Source organism: Coffea arabica, chromosome 10c, assembly GCF_036785885.1.
Source record: "Coffea arabica cultivar ET-39 chromosome 10c, Coffea Arabica ET-39 HiFi, whole genome shotgun sequence".
In the NCBI taxonomy this organism is placed as follows: Eukaryota; Viridiplantae; Streptophyta; class Magnoliopsida; order Gentianales; family Rubiaceae; genus Coffea; species Coffea arabica.
Window position 1 is genome coordinate 11,116,336 of NC_092329.1, and position 15,789 is coordinate 11,132,124.

Genomic DNA, 15,789 nt, shown 5'->3' on the forward strand with positions numbered 1-15,789 from the left:
TTCCCCCCTTGATGTCCTCCTAACAGTTGACATGCCTAGCCTATCCAGGCGGGATTCCCTCCTAGATCGTTTTGGATAACTATGGAAATACTCATAGACAGTACATGTACGTTATTGATGATAAACACCCTCGTTAGCCAGAATGTCTGCCACACGATTAGCCTCTCGGAAACAATGAGAAACCCGCGTCACATCTCCCACCATTTGCCAGATCTGCTTTATTTCGCAACGAATCTGCCACGGCATCGAAAGCGGCGTTGTACAATCCCCACCAATACCTGAGAATCTGATTGGATGTCAACACTGCTGAAACCCTTCTCTACACATAGCTGCAGCCCCATTAGCATTGCCAAAGTTTTCGCGTGCAAACTGGATCTTCTCCCAAAGAATGTCGAGTAAGCAAATACCGGGATGCCCGAAGAATCTCTCAATATTCCTCCCCCACCACTCCAACCTGGGTTGCCTTTGGAACACCCATCCGTATTCAGCGTTAAACCTCCTTGTTTCTTTGCCTGCCACCGTACAATTTGAAAGTTGACGCCGCTCGCTTGTTGACCCGACCAGTCATACAGTTGGGGAAATGTGACCCTTCCCAACCTATGATTAAAATGAATTTTCAATTCTGCCGCAACGTCTGACTTAATGGCTTGTCGGATAGTGACCGCGCACATCCGAATCCCCTCAAATACTGCTTGGTTCCTTACCTTCCATATGTGCCAACAAATATAACAAGGCAAAATTCTGAAGAGTATGTGCCTTTTTTCATCTCTCGGACCCACCATCCACCAAGCCACTACCCGAGCCCGCAAAGTTGACACGACAGTCTGGAGCTCACTTAAGCCAGTAAAATAGGTTCATACCTCCATTGCGATCTGTCTCTCCGAGAAGAGATGCTCCAATGTCTCATTTGCTCCATTATGACAGCAGAAACATTTGGAAGGCATATGAAATCCCATCTTACCGAAAACGTCTGGGGTTGGCAGTCGTCCAAGCAACAAGCGCAGCATAAAGAAGGACACCTTTGTCGGAATGCGACAATGCCAGATGTGAGAGAGAACAAATGAGGAGGTTCAGCCTTGCCGTATCTCCTTGAACGCCGATGATAGAGAGAATTTGCTAGATGAAGACAAACTCCAAACGACCTCATCTGCCCGCCCATACTGGGGAATCGGATGATGTAAAATCGAAGGGAGAAGGTTAAGAGTAATGATCCGGGAGAGCAAACTTGCATCCCACTTCCCATTTGTAATGAAATCTTTGAAAAAGAGGGTTGGATGCACTGTGATTTTAAGAAACAATGCGCCAGTTCCCAACCAGTTATCATACCAAAAATGACAAGTTCCCTCCTAGATCAGCCAGACCATAGACAACTCCACTTGCCGACTGACACTGAACATTCTCCGCCATGTCCCCGAGACTTGCCGATTTAGCTCAACTTGACATGGGTGAAGATCTCTGCAGTATTTAGCCCGTAGAAAACTTGCCCAAAGCGATGAGCCCGTCCTAAACTGCCACCACAGTTTGCAAGAGAATGCCGCATACACATCACTTAAACGTCTAATCCCCACTCCTCCCTCCCCAAGCGGGTAGCACACCTGAGACCATCGAATCCAATGGTGTTTCAACCCTGCCTCCGATTTACCCCAGAGAAAATTTACACATACCTTTTCCACCATTTTTAACACCGAGGTTGGTATCACAGTCGCTGCCAGCAAATGTACTGGAATGGATATCAAAACATGCCTGACCAAGGTAAGTTTCCCCCCCTCCAGGAAAGAAACTTAGATTTTCAGGAGACGATTCGACGCAACATAGCCTGACCAACCTCCTCAAGGTATGGCGGTTTACTCCTGCCGATGTATAGAGAGAAACCAAGATATCGAAATGAAAAAACCTGTCTTGAAAACCGTGTAACTCGCTCAATCACCCTTCTGCGAGTCGAGGATATGGACGGGTGCACTAGATACCCACTTTTTTGAACATTCACCAATTGGCCCGATGACTGCTGATACTCCCCCAAAACTTGCATAACTTTTTTAATGCAGTGGTAGATCTATTCGAAAAAATTAGCACGTCGTCTGCGAAAGCGAGGTGCGTAACAGTAGGACAACCTCTTGGGACCCTAAATCCCAAAACACCCACTTGCTGAGTTAAATTATTTAAACCACGTGATAATACCTCCACCCCAATAATAAAAAGCACAGGGGATAGGGGATCCCCTTGCCGTACACTCCTGCTAGATCTAAAAATCCATGAGATACCCCGTTAATTAGAATTGAGAACCAGACATTCGAAACTAGGTGCCATACCATGTCTATAAATCTTTTCCCAAAGCCAAATCTCCGCAGAACAGCAATAATATGCATCCAATACTTGCGATCATATGCCTTCGTCATGTCCAACTTTAAAGCCACATTACTCTCCTCGACTTCTTACCAATGTCCGTCACTAGCTCCTGGGCTAACAAATAATTTTTCGTGATGGCTCACCCTTTGACAAACCCCGTCTGTTGAGGGGAGATGAGTTTTGGTAAAATCGAAGCTACACGGACCACCAATATTTTGGAAATCAGTTTATTAAAGAAATTACAACGGCTGATCGGTCGAAATTTGGAGAAATCTTGGGGATTCGGAACTTTTGGAAAAAGCACTATAGAGGTAGACGTTACAAGCCGAGGTAGCTCTGCTCCACAAAAGAAACTCACCACTGCCCTATGGACATCACTAGCAATGATGTCCCACGCAAATGTAAAGAACCTGCCCGTATACCCATTCGGGCCTGTAGCACTATCCCCATCCATTGCAAATACAACACATTTGACTTTCTCCAGTGTCGGCGCCTCCTCTAACATCAAATTGTCTTCCCCCGTGATCAAGGATGAAATTAAATGTAGTAGTCCACCCGAGACGTAGGTCATGTCTCCTGAAAAAAGATCCGAAAAATGAGCGATCACCTCATTTGCTATTGCATCGTTATCCTCCACCCATTGTCCATCTGCTTTCCTAATTCTGTGTATCATTTCGTGCACTCTCCTCTGCTTAACCATCGCATGAAAGTATTTGGTGTTTCGATCCCCACTACGAAGCCATTTCACTCTTGCCTTCTGCCGCCAAAATTGCTCTTTGATTGCTAGCGACCTCGTAAGTTCCGCTTGAGCTCTTTGTAGCTCAATCTGCGCCTCCTCCGATGCTTCATTTTCCACAGCCGCCTCTGCTCTCAATACTCCTGCCTCTACCTCCCGGACCGCATCAAATACATTCCCAAATGACTGCTTATTCCAATCCTGAATACCTCGCCGTGTCGCTAGCAATTTAGAACACAAGATCCGCAAGAGAGAACCCTGCATGTTCTCATTCCACGCACGTCGAATTACCTCCAATAGGTCTGGCCTTGCTGCCCATACATTCAAGAAGCGAAAAGGCCGTGGTTTATTGTCTAGTCATGATGCAAAGGAAATTCTTAGCGGAGAGTGATCCGAAGGGTGTCGTGCCAGGTGTACAACAGATATTGTCGAAGCAACATTTAGGCACTCCTTATTGATTAACAGTCTATCCAGTCTCTTGCAAATTCGAGCTCGTCCTCTCCTGTTATTACTCCAAATAAAACTCGATCCAGAAAATCCCGCATCAAAAACTCCTGCCTCCTCCATAAACATCAGAAATTCCCTTCTGCCATGGAATAAGGCTGTCCTCCACATTTTTCATGGGGAGTTGTTACCACATTAAAATCACCTCCAATGCACCAAGGAGAAGCATTTGATTTATCCCTCAGCAAATGGTGCCATTACTCATGACGCTCCTCCATTGTACATTTTGCATGAACAAATGAGAAGAACAGAAGACCCGACAACCACGAATGATAAATCGACAGCGTAATATGTTGAGCCGAACTACTAACAATCGAGCATATAAATGGGCTACTAAAAAAGACCCAAAGATTTTTCGAAGGGTTAACAAGTACTGAATCAAACAATAACCGCATGCGAATGTGATCAACATTACAAATGGGTTGCTTAGGTTTTGATATAGTAAAAAACTTAACATCATGTAATCGTACTAATTTACGAAATCTACGCAAATTTAGGGCTCGAGCCACCCCTCTAATATTCTCTAAAAATGCGTTAATCATGATGTAAATCCTAGTCAGAGTTATGGGAAGATGTTGCTGACCTGAGCTTTCTATCAGATGGCTGACGGATGCGAGCACCCATTCCCCTTAGTTTGGTGAAATCGTGTAAGCCCCCAGCATGATCAATATTCAGTTCCACTACGAATGAAGCTGACTCATTTTCAGGTATGGTCACCATCCTTGGCGATAGGTTGCCCGCAAGCCAGGGTAGGTGGATGGCCCTTCCTTCATCCGTATCCATGTTCGTGTCTATCGGCATTTGCAATCGGTTCCTGCAAAATCCGAGGAGGTAACCCTCCATGCATGGCGTGCATCTGAATGTCATGGAGATGCTCTTGCGCTTCCAAATGATCCCGTCAGTTGGATGCGGCAATGCCGATTCAGTAGAGGCTTTCGCTACTGATCCAACGTTAACATGGCTTGCATCCACCACCTCCGCCACGCCTGAATGGTGTTGGGTAGGAGGCTGCTCACCCTCACACAAGTCGAGCGCCTCGCACAAGTCACTCAAAAGAGGCAGTTCACTCTCCCCGTCGACCGTCACTATGGAGGAAAGGTGCCCCTGGAGTGCGCCTTTCTCATTGCGCTCCTCCTGCTGCGCATCAACCGGCCGAGCCTCTGTTGCGGCCTGCTCGGGAGAAATGTTATCCCGTTGGTTCCCCGCATCACCCTCAGACTCCTGCCCCATCGACAATTTGGGAGCCTGCCTCTCCTGAGTTTCTTTTCCTGCATCCAGCTGGACATGGAGCGGTATCCGTCTGTCACCAGAAGTGTCGTTTGTCTCCTGCACCACAGCAACGCTTGTCTGGCCGTGCACGTGTGATGAGAGGTTGGCTGCAGCCTGAGTCGACACCCAAGGCTGCGCATTGGGCTTCGACACCCCGTGCTCCTTAGCGTTCCTCTTGCAGTCGGCCACCGTATGGCCCAAGCACCAGCACCCAGAGCAATATGCAGGCAGGTCCTCAGGCACAAGTTTTTGCCAGAAGCCAGACTCTCCTTCCACTGCCACCCAGACTCTGGAGCAAAGCGGTTTTATCAAATCCACTTCCACGTAGACCCGTGCCACGCTTGGCCGCGTTCCAGAAGCTGTGGCTGCATCCTAGAAGAGCGGCTTCCCCACAGGACTAACAATCGAGTAAAGAGAATGTTTGTCGAAGTAATGGACCGGTAACGAAGGCAATGAGAATCACATTGGAGCTAGGGAGGACTCCTTATGAACGTGGAAGTCTCTCGTCCATCGGAAAACTTGCATAGGAAATTTGCCCAGCTGCAAAATCCCTCGTGTCTAGATTCTGGTAAAGTCCGATTCTGCCGTGCATCTCAACAACACATCACATAGTCCAACAGGCCAATGGTTACCTGGTCCTTCAAGTTGAGCGTGGAGAAGAACTTCCGTATCTCCTCCAGTGATGGTCTGCCATGGGAAAATTTTCCCACTAAGGCCCATCGAAATGGTGTAGCGAGTTTTTCCGCCTCAGCTTTAGGGAAGAATACCGCTGCCTTTCCTTTGTAGGAAGTCACTTGTCGAAACTGAATGGGTGAGGCGGGTGGTTGGGTAAACAGTTGGGCAAAGGACTTCCTTGTAGATAGGGAGTCCTCTAGCCCTTTATTCGGAGGCTGAAAGTCAAGCATGGTGTCCAGTCGTAACCTTTGGAGATGGTTATTCTAGCAGCCCCTGATATGTCTTAGAATTTCCTATTTTTGCTAATTTGGACATTTTCTCAAACATGTGGAAGGCAAGGTTTTAGCTCACATGTTTCTTGAAAATTGTCCAAATATAAACCCCAAAAATTTTTGCCAGCAATCAAATGTACAACAATTGAATGGGCTGAATAATTCTTTTAAGGATGATGTTGTATATGTGTAGGTGTGGCCAGGGAGAAGAAAAGACCTTTAAGAGCTGAGGTGGCTAATGTCCTTGAGGTCCACCTTACTGGTTGAGCTCGTCAGTTTCATTCGAATATCTTAAAAGAGCTTAGTGAGGTGATTCCCACATTGTACTCCTTCAAGCAATGAATCACAACTTCACTCATTCACTCTTGAACACCACTAATCATGAACTGAGATTCTTTAAATTTCAATCCAAATCAGTGAGACTTGGACCAAGGAATCCGAAGACCCTTCCACAACCATTTGGTAGCAAGATATCGCCCCTAGCTGCTAAATGTCACTTCAATTCATAACCTTAATTTAACCCTAAATACGATGTTTAGTCTTAAATTCAATGAGTCAAATACATCAATTTAATGATCGTAGCATTATGTCTAAATTCATCCTCCGAACTAGTGATTCTTTTTTATGAGTTAACTTATATGTAATCCAATGTTTTTGCTGATCTTTGTTTTCTATATTTTGGTATTAAAATTAATAATAAATAAAAAAGAAATGGCTCAAAACCACTACTAAATTATGATAATCCTACTATTCAAAAAATTCATAAACTCTAAATGAATTATGTTAACATTTTCTTTTCTATCTTATAAATTTAAATCCACAATAAAATACCATCAAAAGTATCCTATCATAGTGATAAAATTATTATTATAGTTGTATACCAAATAGTAGGTATGGATATGAAAATTTTGGTACCTTTTTTCTCATAATTATACTAGATAATCTTATAATTATATAGGAAAATAAATTAAAACTGATTACACAAAGGTTTTTTTTGGTATTCATTTAAAAATGTGACCAAGTCAATATTATTTTAAGGTTTAGTTACTAAAACTATCAAATCAAAGGAAATAGGTGTAATTTTTCAAATCTCAGAGGAGTTCAATGAAATTGTCAGAAACCTTAAGAGAGGTTTCTAAAATTATCCCTAAACTATAATGAATGCGCAAGTTTAATTTTCCAGAAAGTGCTAAATGCACTTTCTGCACCATAAACTATAATGAATGTGTAAGTTTAGTTTTCCAGAAAGTGCATTTAGCACCTTCCCCGCAAATGTATATTTGGTCATAAAATTAGACATCCCCTCCTACGGTTTCTAGGCACCTCAACCTCCCTTTGGCTTCTCTCTAAACGCTCTCTAAGCATGCATTTCTCTTCATCTGTTTTCAATTGAGCTTCTCGGGCAGCTGCCTCCGCTTTCAAGCGAGCATCTTGCTCATCTTTCAATTGCTGTTCAAGTCTACGTCTTGTATCCATCAGCTTTGTCTCAACCTGTACAACAAGACCAAGACAATATTGAAATGTTTTCAAAAGTATCCATCCAACTGCTTAAATTCGTGCACCCTAATGCACGAGTCCTCGTTTCAAGCAAAGACAACTCAAAATCCATCATTTGTGTTCCCAGCGCTCAAATCGAAAGTTCAGTTAATCATATCTTTACAACAAATTTGTCAAAAACCAACAAAATATCCCTCCATAGCATTGCATGCAAAATATAAAGTCAGGGTACATACATAAACGGGGGGAAAACCCATCAAATACCGATCCTGAAAGTGAGAACACTATCACTATGTACTATTAACTACGAAATAAAAGTTATTTGAAGTACACCAGCTATACATTCATAAACAAGAGACAATCGGAATGAAAACTCTGATTACTAAAACTCCTAGGATATCTTTTAGAAGGCAACAGACTGTAGTAATATTGATTGAATATTCCAACAATCAAGGATCAAAGATAATGAAAGATAGCAAATTTTAGCTCCGATAAAGAATAGGTTTTATTCAAGGGCAAAATACAATTTGCCCCATGTGGTTTAGCATTTTTTTGTATAACCCCTTTATTGGTTTCAAAAGCTATATAGAACCCCTTCATAATTTGAATTAAAGTGTCAAAATGACGGAATTTATATTCTATAATGGAGTCAACTAAAATATCAAAAGTACTCCTATTTAAAGTTGAAAATTATTTATTATTCACGGGAGTTATGTATATATTTTGAAGATCATAAGAGGTTTATATATTAAAACACTAAACCATAAGGGGGCTATATGGTAAAATATAAAACCATACGCGGTTAGAGTATCATACATATTATATTTATATAATTTTGTCACTTCAACCATTTTGGTTTTTAAATAAGGGAAATTTTGACATTTTCATAGGTTCTATTACAAATAATCATTTTTGTCACTTTAACATTTTAATTCAAACTATGAGAGAGTTATATATAGTTTTAAAACTATAGGGGATTATGTGAAAAATTGCTAAACCACGGGAGGTAAAGTATATTTTGCCTTTTATTCAATTGAAGGACTTCAGCAATGCTTGTGATATGTTTAAACAAATAGTTAGGCAGATCTTAGCTATAATTCGCATGCATAACTACGCATTTTAGAAATAGGGCTCAAAAAGTAAAGATGTATGTAATCTTCCCACATGTATCGTTGTTCCATTCCCCACTTTTATCTGCCTAAAGGTAGAAGAAGAATTGCGTACAAAACAGATACAATTTCAGGCATTTCTTATTACTTGATGGTGTACTACAAAAGTGGGAAAGGAAATGCATTATTACATCTGAAGGTTTAAATGAGACTCTAACCATATCCAGAGGCATATGATGTTTAGATCTATGGGGTGCAAACTGAAATTAAAAGAAGAGGAAAATAGAGTAATGAAAATAAAATTGAAACATGTCAGAAAAAGAACTACCATGTCAGTAATTTGTGTCAGATGTTTCTCATACGATTGATGTATCTGCAACCCCCGCTCAGATTTCTCCTCTTTGGAGTAACCTTCCAAAGAATTAAGCTCTGCAGCTTGATCATGAAGTTTTGCGGCTGCTTTCTATTGAGAAAGGAATTTTGCAGGTGTCATATGTTTCGCAAACTTATGCGTATCCTAAGATTGGAAAAAACAAAAAAAAAAAGTTTCCAGGATTGCCACCACGGCTTACCTTGAACTCATCAAATAACTCATTAGTATAAGGTTTGCCTCCGTGTTTCATCACAATGTCGTCCACTAGGGAAAGAAGTTGCTTAAGTTGTTCAGCTTTCTTGGCTGTATCTTTTGTCTTGTTATCAAATAACGCACGCCTGTTTCCACAAAGCTCAAGCATTCCCTATATCATCACCATAATACGTTTCAATTGCACAATTACATTTCAAAAAGGATGAAACATTAGTAAAACAGATCATGGTGAAAATTGGAGAAAACATTCTCTCAAACTCATCATTCTCCACTCAAAAGATTCTGAGATTTGCATTGAAAAATGTCAACTTGTGTTGAAAGCCCATTAACTGGCATAAATGTTGAGAGTGTCTGAGTTCCAAGACCAGTGACAACTTTGAATTGCCTGATAAGCATTTATTCTGCATGATTTTTAGTATGCTTATTTATTTATTTTGGGAATGTTTTTAGGGTTTTTAAGGATGAATTTTGTTCTTTTAAGTTATTATTTTCATAATCTCCATTTTATAACCCAAACTTGCATTTGAGCAATTTAATGTTCAAAACTTGTTACATTTGTAGGTTTTGGCGATTAATGATCAATTAGGACGGAGGAGAACTTTGTTATGTCCTGGCAATATCCAAGAAGATCATTTGTCGGTTGTGCCAAGTTGGCATCCTAGCTGGAGTAGTCGGTTAAGGAGTTAGTTAGGAAGAATCTTTCTGTTAGCTGGAAGTTTCTGCATGCATTAAGTACAGTTTTGTAGAAATAACCGAATGATGTATTGGTTCAGCAGCTTAGAGATCAATTATATTCTCATTCTATCTCAGATCATCTTTTCATACTCTCTCTCTCTCTCTCTCAAATCTACTCATTTTCTTTTCTGCATTCATCTGATACTTCCTTGCTCAGGAAGTTAACCACAACAGTGGTATCAGAGCTGGTGGTCCTTGGACTATCAGCTGAAAATAATCATGACCGAGAGAACTAGAATGAAGAGCTTCGAAGAACAATTGCGCAAGCAGGAAGCACAGATCCAAACCATTTTGGATTCTATTTGTTTTGGATCTTGAACCTTATGACATGATAATTGGAGTTGATTGGATGAAGAAATATAGTCCCCTGACATTTGATTTTAAAGCTTTACAAATAATTTTTGACAAGGAAAGAGAACAGGTGCTGTTGAAGAGGGACTCTGATACTGCACAGGTGAAGCTCAGGAAAGGAGAGGCTACTGGCAAAGTCATCAGGCACAAGGTCAGGAAAGCTTTGCAAAAATCCTGCATGGTGAAGGTCCACAACTGCCAGGTGACTAGTGTACCTAACTCTCTTACTGAATAACTGGCTGAATATGAGGACATTTTCTCTGATCCTAAAACCTTGCCCCCATCCAGAGCTCATGACCATACGACACCTCTTAAAGTAGATGCTAGACCCTTCAAAATTGCTCCCTATAGGTACCCCCATTCACAAAAGACAAAGATAGAAAGACAAGTCAAGGAAATGTTAACCTCTGGTGTCATTCAGAAAAGTCATAGTCATTTTACCTCTCCAGCCCTTTTGGTAAAAAAGAAAGATGGCAGTTGGAGACTCTGCATTGATTACAGACAACTGAACAGCTTGACCATCAAAGATAAATTTCCCATTCCTATAATAGATGACCTCCTTGATGAGCTACATGGAGCCAAAATTTTTTCCAAAATAGACCTCAGATCAGGTTATCACCAAATTCGAATGGCTCTTGATGATATCCCAAAAATAGCTTTTAGGACACATTCTGGATTGTATGAGTTCCTTGTCATGCCTTTTAGTTTAACAAACGCCCTTGCCACCTTCGAAGCTCTAATGAATTCTGTATTTGAACCTTATATCAGGAAGTTTGTCCTTGTGTTTTTTGATGACATCCAGGTTTATAGCCCTGACCTTACAACTCATTTACACCACCTATCCTTGCTATTGAATACCCTCAGAACACATTCTCTCTATGCCAAATTGTCCAAGTGCACATTTGGCCAGAATCAAGTAGAGTATTTAGGCCACATAGTCACTGAAACAGGTGTGAGTGCTAATCCAGCAAAGGTTGAAGCTATGCTCTCTGGGCCTACTCTTACCAATGCCAAGGCACTCAGGGGATTTCTGGGGTTGACAGGTTACTATAGGAGATTTGTGAAAAGCTATAGGGTGATTGCCAGACCTCTTACTGAGCTGCATAAGAAGGGGCAATTCATTTGGAGTACAGAAGCAGATCAAGCATTCCAGAAGTTGAAAGAAGCTATGAGTACTACACCAGTTTTGGCTCTACCAGACTTTACTAAATCATTTGTTTTGGAAACTGATGCAAGCCCAGCTGCAATTGGGGCTGTTTTGATGCAGCAAGGGAGGGCCATAACCTATATGAGTCAGGTATTGGGTAAGAAGAATCACACCATGTCTATATATGAAAAGGGGCTGCTGTCATTGATAACAGTCATACAGAAATGGAAACATTATCTGTTGGGAGGGCACTTTGTGATTAAAACTGATCATGAAAGCTTGAAGTACTCACTTGACTAGAAAATCACTACATCCTTACAACAGAAATGGTTGGCCAAGCTTATGGGGATGGATTATGAAATTCAATATAAAAAGGGAAAGGAGAATATGGTGGCTGATGCTCTATCTAGAAGAGTAGAAGGAATGGAACGAGAAGAAGAAAATGTGAAGGTAAAAGTGCGTGCAGTGTCAGTAGTTGCACCTCAGTGGCTCTCATTAGTTGCTGACAGTTATGTTGATGATAATAGCATCAAGGAGCTGGTGGTGGCTTTGACCACATGTACCAACTCTCACCCTGAGTACACCTACCAGAAGAGAGTCATAAGGCATAAGGACAGAATTTTGGTAGGCTCAGGATCTGACCTCAGGCAAAATCTGATTTCTTGTTTCCATGATACCTGTTGGGGTGGTCACTCAGGGATTCAAGGCACCTATCAAAGAATGAAACTTTTCTTTTACTGGCCTAACATGAGGAAGGATATAGAGACTTATGTGCAGAAGTGTGATATTTGCAGCAGGAGCAAGTCTGAGAATTGTCCATACCTTGGACTGTTATAGCCCCTAGCTATTCCAGATCAAGCTTGGCAACAAATTTCAATGGACTTCATAGAGGGATTGCCTAAGTCCTTAGGCAGTGATGCCTTCTACGTGGTCACGTGGTCGTGGACAGGCTCACTAAGTATGAATATTTCATCCCTATAACCTCTCATTACACTGCTAAGGGCATTGCAGAAGTTTTCTTTGATCAAATCTTCAAGCTCCATGGACCACGTTCTTGCATTGTGTCTGATAGGGACAGGGCTTTCACCAGCATTTTCTGGCAAGAGCTCTTCAAATTGCTAGGGACTAAACTCAGCTTCTCTTCTGCATACCATCCCCAATCTAATGGATAGACAGAAAGAGTCAACAGATGTGTAGAAACTTACCTTAGGAGCATGTGCATGCAATGGCCAAGCAAGTGGAAGAAGTGGCTACCTACTGTTGAGTGGTGGTACAACACCAACTACCATACTAGTCTGTTAATGACCCCTTTTCAGGCTCTCTATGGGTACAAACCTTCACAACTCACTCTATCACCTACAAACACACTGGCTGCTGCAGTGGAGGATTGGACCAGAGAAATAGTGGATTGGAATACCTTACTTAAGGAAAACTTGTTGCAGGCACAGAATAGAATGAAGCAACTAGCTAACAAGGGGAGGACTGATAGGAATTTTGAGGCAGGAGATTAGAAGTACCTGAAGTTACAGCCCTATAGACAAACTTTTGTGGCTTTGAGGAAAAATCTGAAGTTGTCTACCAAGTATTATGGACCATACCAGATTGAGCAGAAGGTTGGATTCGTGGCCTATAAACTTAAGTTGCCAGATGGATGTTCAGTGCACCCTGTGTTCCATGTTTCTCTTCTTAAGAAGTCTACCAATGGGAGCCAAATCCACCCTACACCCACCCAAGCAACTGCAGAAGGAGAGTTCAGGGTAGCTCCTGAGGCCACTCTGGACAAGAGAGTTATTTACAGGATGGGTCAAGAGGTTGAGCAAGTGTTGATTGAGTGGGAAAATTTGGATAGAGATGACTCTACTTGGGAGGACAGGTCCTTCGTTCGAGTGCAATTTCCAGAAATTGGATCCTAGAGACTAGGATTTTTGAAGGGGATGGCAATGTTATGTCTTGGCAATATCCAAGAAGATCATTTGTCGGTTGTGCCAAGCTGGCATCCTAGCTAGAGGAGTCGGTTAAGGAGTTAGTTAGGAAGAATCTTTCTGTTAGCTGGAAGTTCTGCATGCATTAAGCACAGTTTTGTATAAATAACCGAATGATGTATTGGTTCAGCAGCTTAGAGATCAATTACATTCTCATTCTATCTCAAATCATCTTTTCATACTCTCTCTTACTCTCTCTCTCAAATCTGCTCATCTTCTTTTCTGCATTCATATGATACTTCCTTACTCAGGAAGTTAACCACAACAAATTTAAGTGACATATATGATACGGTTCACTGTCCATCATCGATCGCAAGAATAGCTGCCAATGCTCAAGTTTGAGACCTTGTGACCATACAAAGACAGAGTCATTCCACCCCTTGATAAATTATCCTCCACTTTTGTTAGTTTTCCCATGGGAGTAATGTTAAGCTTCAAGAATGAGGAGATATTAAGGCAAATTGTTATCCCTTAAATCATATTTTTATCTGTCCTTTCCTCTGCTAGCATATTGAGCATGGAAGTGGAATGAAACTGAAACTAGGAGGTCCTTTTTGCTTTTCTCAATAACTAGCTGACTCACTGCAGTACAAACTCTTGATTCTTTGAGTGATCTCGTTAACAATGTTTTTCACAGCAGCATCATCGTCATGGGGAAAGTTAATATGCATGACACAATTTACAGAGGAGCATGGGTATAAGATAATTCAACTCTTTCAGGAATAAGAACAACTGAAGCTAAAACACAGAGCAAATGATATATAACCAAGCAGCATTGTCTATATCTCAGACATCAAAGGTATAACCCAAGAAACACATGTATGACCTCATAACTAAATCGAACAAAAGTAGACCTTACACAGGGTACACCTCCACAGAATAGTCAATGAAAAATTCATTGAAATAATAAAGTCAGATAGTTCCCCTACCTTTATGGATTCTGAATGACTCAAGTAATCGTCAAAATCTTGGTCCTCTTCAAGTTCATCGCCCCCTGTAAAAACCAAAATCATATATTCTGCGATTTTGTCTCCAAAATTTTTTTGTAAGGTCTCAATAGTTGCTGCTTCCTCCATTGAGACTCTGCTTCTAAGTGACACGACTACGAGGACTGCGTGGATGCCATCCTTCGCCATGTCAATGCATCTCACAATCTCTTTTTCAACAAATTGAGGTTCAGCCGATTTGTCAAATAACCCTGAAATCATATCAGTTTAACATTTCATAAAAAATTGTACAGCAGTCCTCTAGATATTTGTTTTTGTGAATATTTAGGGAATTTTCCTCTTAAACATTCGAATTCTAATTTTACCGCAGACATAATGAATGAGAAATACCAGGGGTGTCTATCACATTAAGGACTTGGCCATCTTCCAACACGGCCGTCTGTAGCTCAGTAGTTCTGGTAACGCCATCAAAACTACTCATTGACTTGAATGCCTTTCTTCCAAGCATACTGTTACCAGTTGTACTTTTTCCATTGCCTGTACGCCCAACCAGAACGACTGTTCGGACTTTATTTGAAGCAGAACCAAACTTGCAATTGTCAGCAATGAAACTTCCACCCATTTCTCAGGAATCAGAAAAATCCGTAACAACAATATCAAAAGTACTTCTGTCACACAAAAGGAAGAAAAGTTAAAAAATCAAAAGTCACAAGGGGGTTTTTGTAATGCAGCCATCCAGCGAATCGGGGAGGGGAGCATCCCAACCCCGCAAATTTAACCACTTAATTGCCTGGAAACGGTACCGGGTAAATGAAATAAAAACATGGACTACAGAAAAACAGTAGGGTAGAATACCCTTTTAGAACTAAAACTACTATTTACAGATTGACTGAAAATAGCTGTTATGCCTATAAATAGATAATCAACGAATAGAATACCTCTCTGTTTTTTTCTTCTTTTTTTTTTTTGTTTGGGCAAACCAGCAACATTTCATGGATAATAAACACAGTTACAAAATTATGCAAAGTAACGGGCAAATTAAAGGCCTGATCATTCTTATACAATCTGTGCTATCCACAGAAGGAAGGAAATGATCCATCATACTTGAAATGCTAGAATTCAATTGGGCTGACCTTTTGAATTTGGATAGAGAACTTGCAGCGACCAGAGATACATAATACGAGAACATAAGAGAGTTGGATACTAATAATGGAGGGGACAAGGAGGGTCGGGCACGGATAACTTTTGAATTCTCTAAGGTCGAAAGGCAGGAATAACTTCCTCTAAGGTCAAAAGGCAGGGATAACTTTCGGACAGAACCTTCTTTTTTTTAATTGTGTGAGAATAATCCTACTTTTAATTTAAACTCCCCGTATCTTCTATATAATCTGTAACTCAACGTGATCAACTTTTTAGATCAAGGTGCACAATTTCTAATCGTATTTTTGATTTACTTATTGACTGTGGAAGTTGTGGGAATATTATTTCTAACTCCTTAGTGAAGTTAGCCAACTTACCTGTAGAGAAACACCTCAAACCTTATAGAGTGGGTTGGATAAAGAATGTAGATCCTGTGTGAAGGAGACTATGAGGTGTAAACTGCTTTTGCCTATAGGTAAATTTTACAGAAATG

The 15,789-nt window shown here is 41.1% G+C and overlaps 3 protein-coding genes across 3 annotated transcripts; all 3 read right to left on the reverse strand.

Moving 5' to 3' along the window:
• Nucleotides 1–218: 218 nt before the first annotated feature.
• Nucleotides 219–1,407, reverse strand: LOC140015768 (uncharacterized). Its single transcript, XM_072068583.1, has 3 exons — nt 1,327–1,407; nt 861–1,019; nt 219–704 (listed from the first exon to the last, which is right to left on the reverse strand). Exons 1-3 carry the CDS (start codon nt 1,405–1,407, stop codon nt 219–221), a joined length of 726 nt encoding a protein of 241 aa, XP_071924684.1.
• Nucleotides 1,408–1,426: 19 nt separating this feature from the next.
• Nucleotides 1,427–3,346, reverse strand: LOC140015769 (uncharacterized). Its single transcript, XM_072068585.1, has 4 exons — nt 2,705–3,346; nt 2,490–2,541; nt 1,665–1,850; nt 1,427–1,503 (listed from the first exon to the last, which is right to left on the reverse strand). The coding sequence occupies exons 1-4, from the start codon at nt 3,344–3,346 to the stop codon at nt 1,427–1,429; spliced, it is 957 nt and encodes a 318-aa protein (XP_071924686.1).
• A 3,626-nt stretch (nt 3,347–6,972) lies between these two features.
• Nucleotides 6,973–15,417, reverse strand: LOC113713520 (immune-associated nucleotide-binding protein 9-like). Its single transcript, XM_027237257.2, has 6 exons — nt 15,290–15,417; nt 14,547–14,824; nt 14,139–14,407; nt 8,981–9,145; nt 8,737–8,871; nt 6,973–7,293 (listed from the first exon to the last, which is right to left on the reverse strand). Exons 2-6 carry the CDS (start codon nt 14,776–14,778, stop codon nt 7,087–7,089), a joined length of 1,008 nt encoding a protein of 335 aa, XP_027093058.1. The 5' UTR covers nt 14,779–14,824; nt 15,290–15,417; the 3' UTR covers nt 6,973–7,086.
• Between the last annotated feature and the right edge of the window lie 372 nt (nt 15,418–15,789).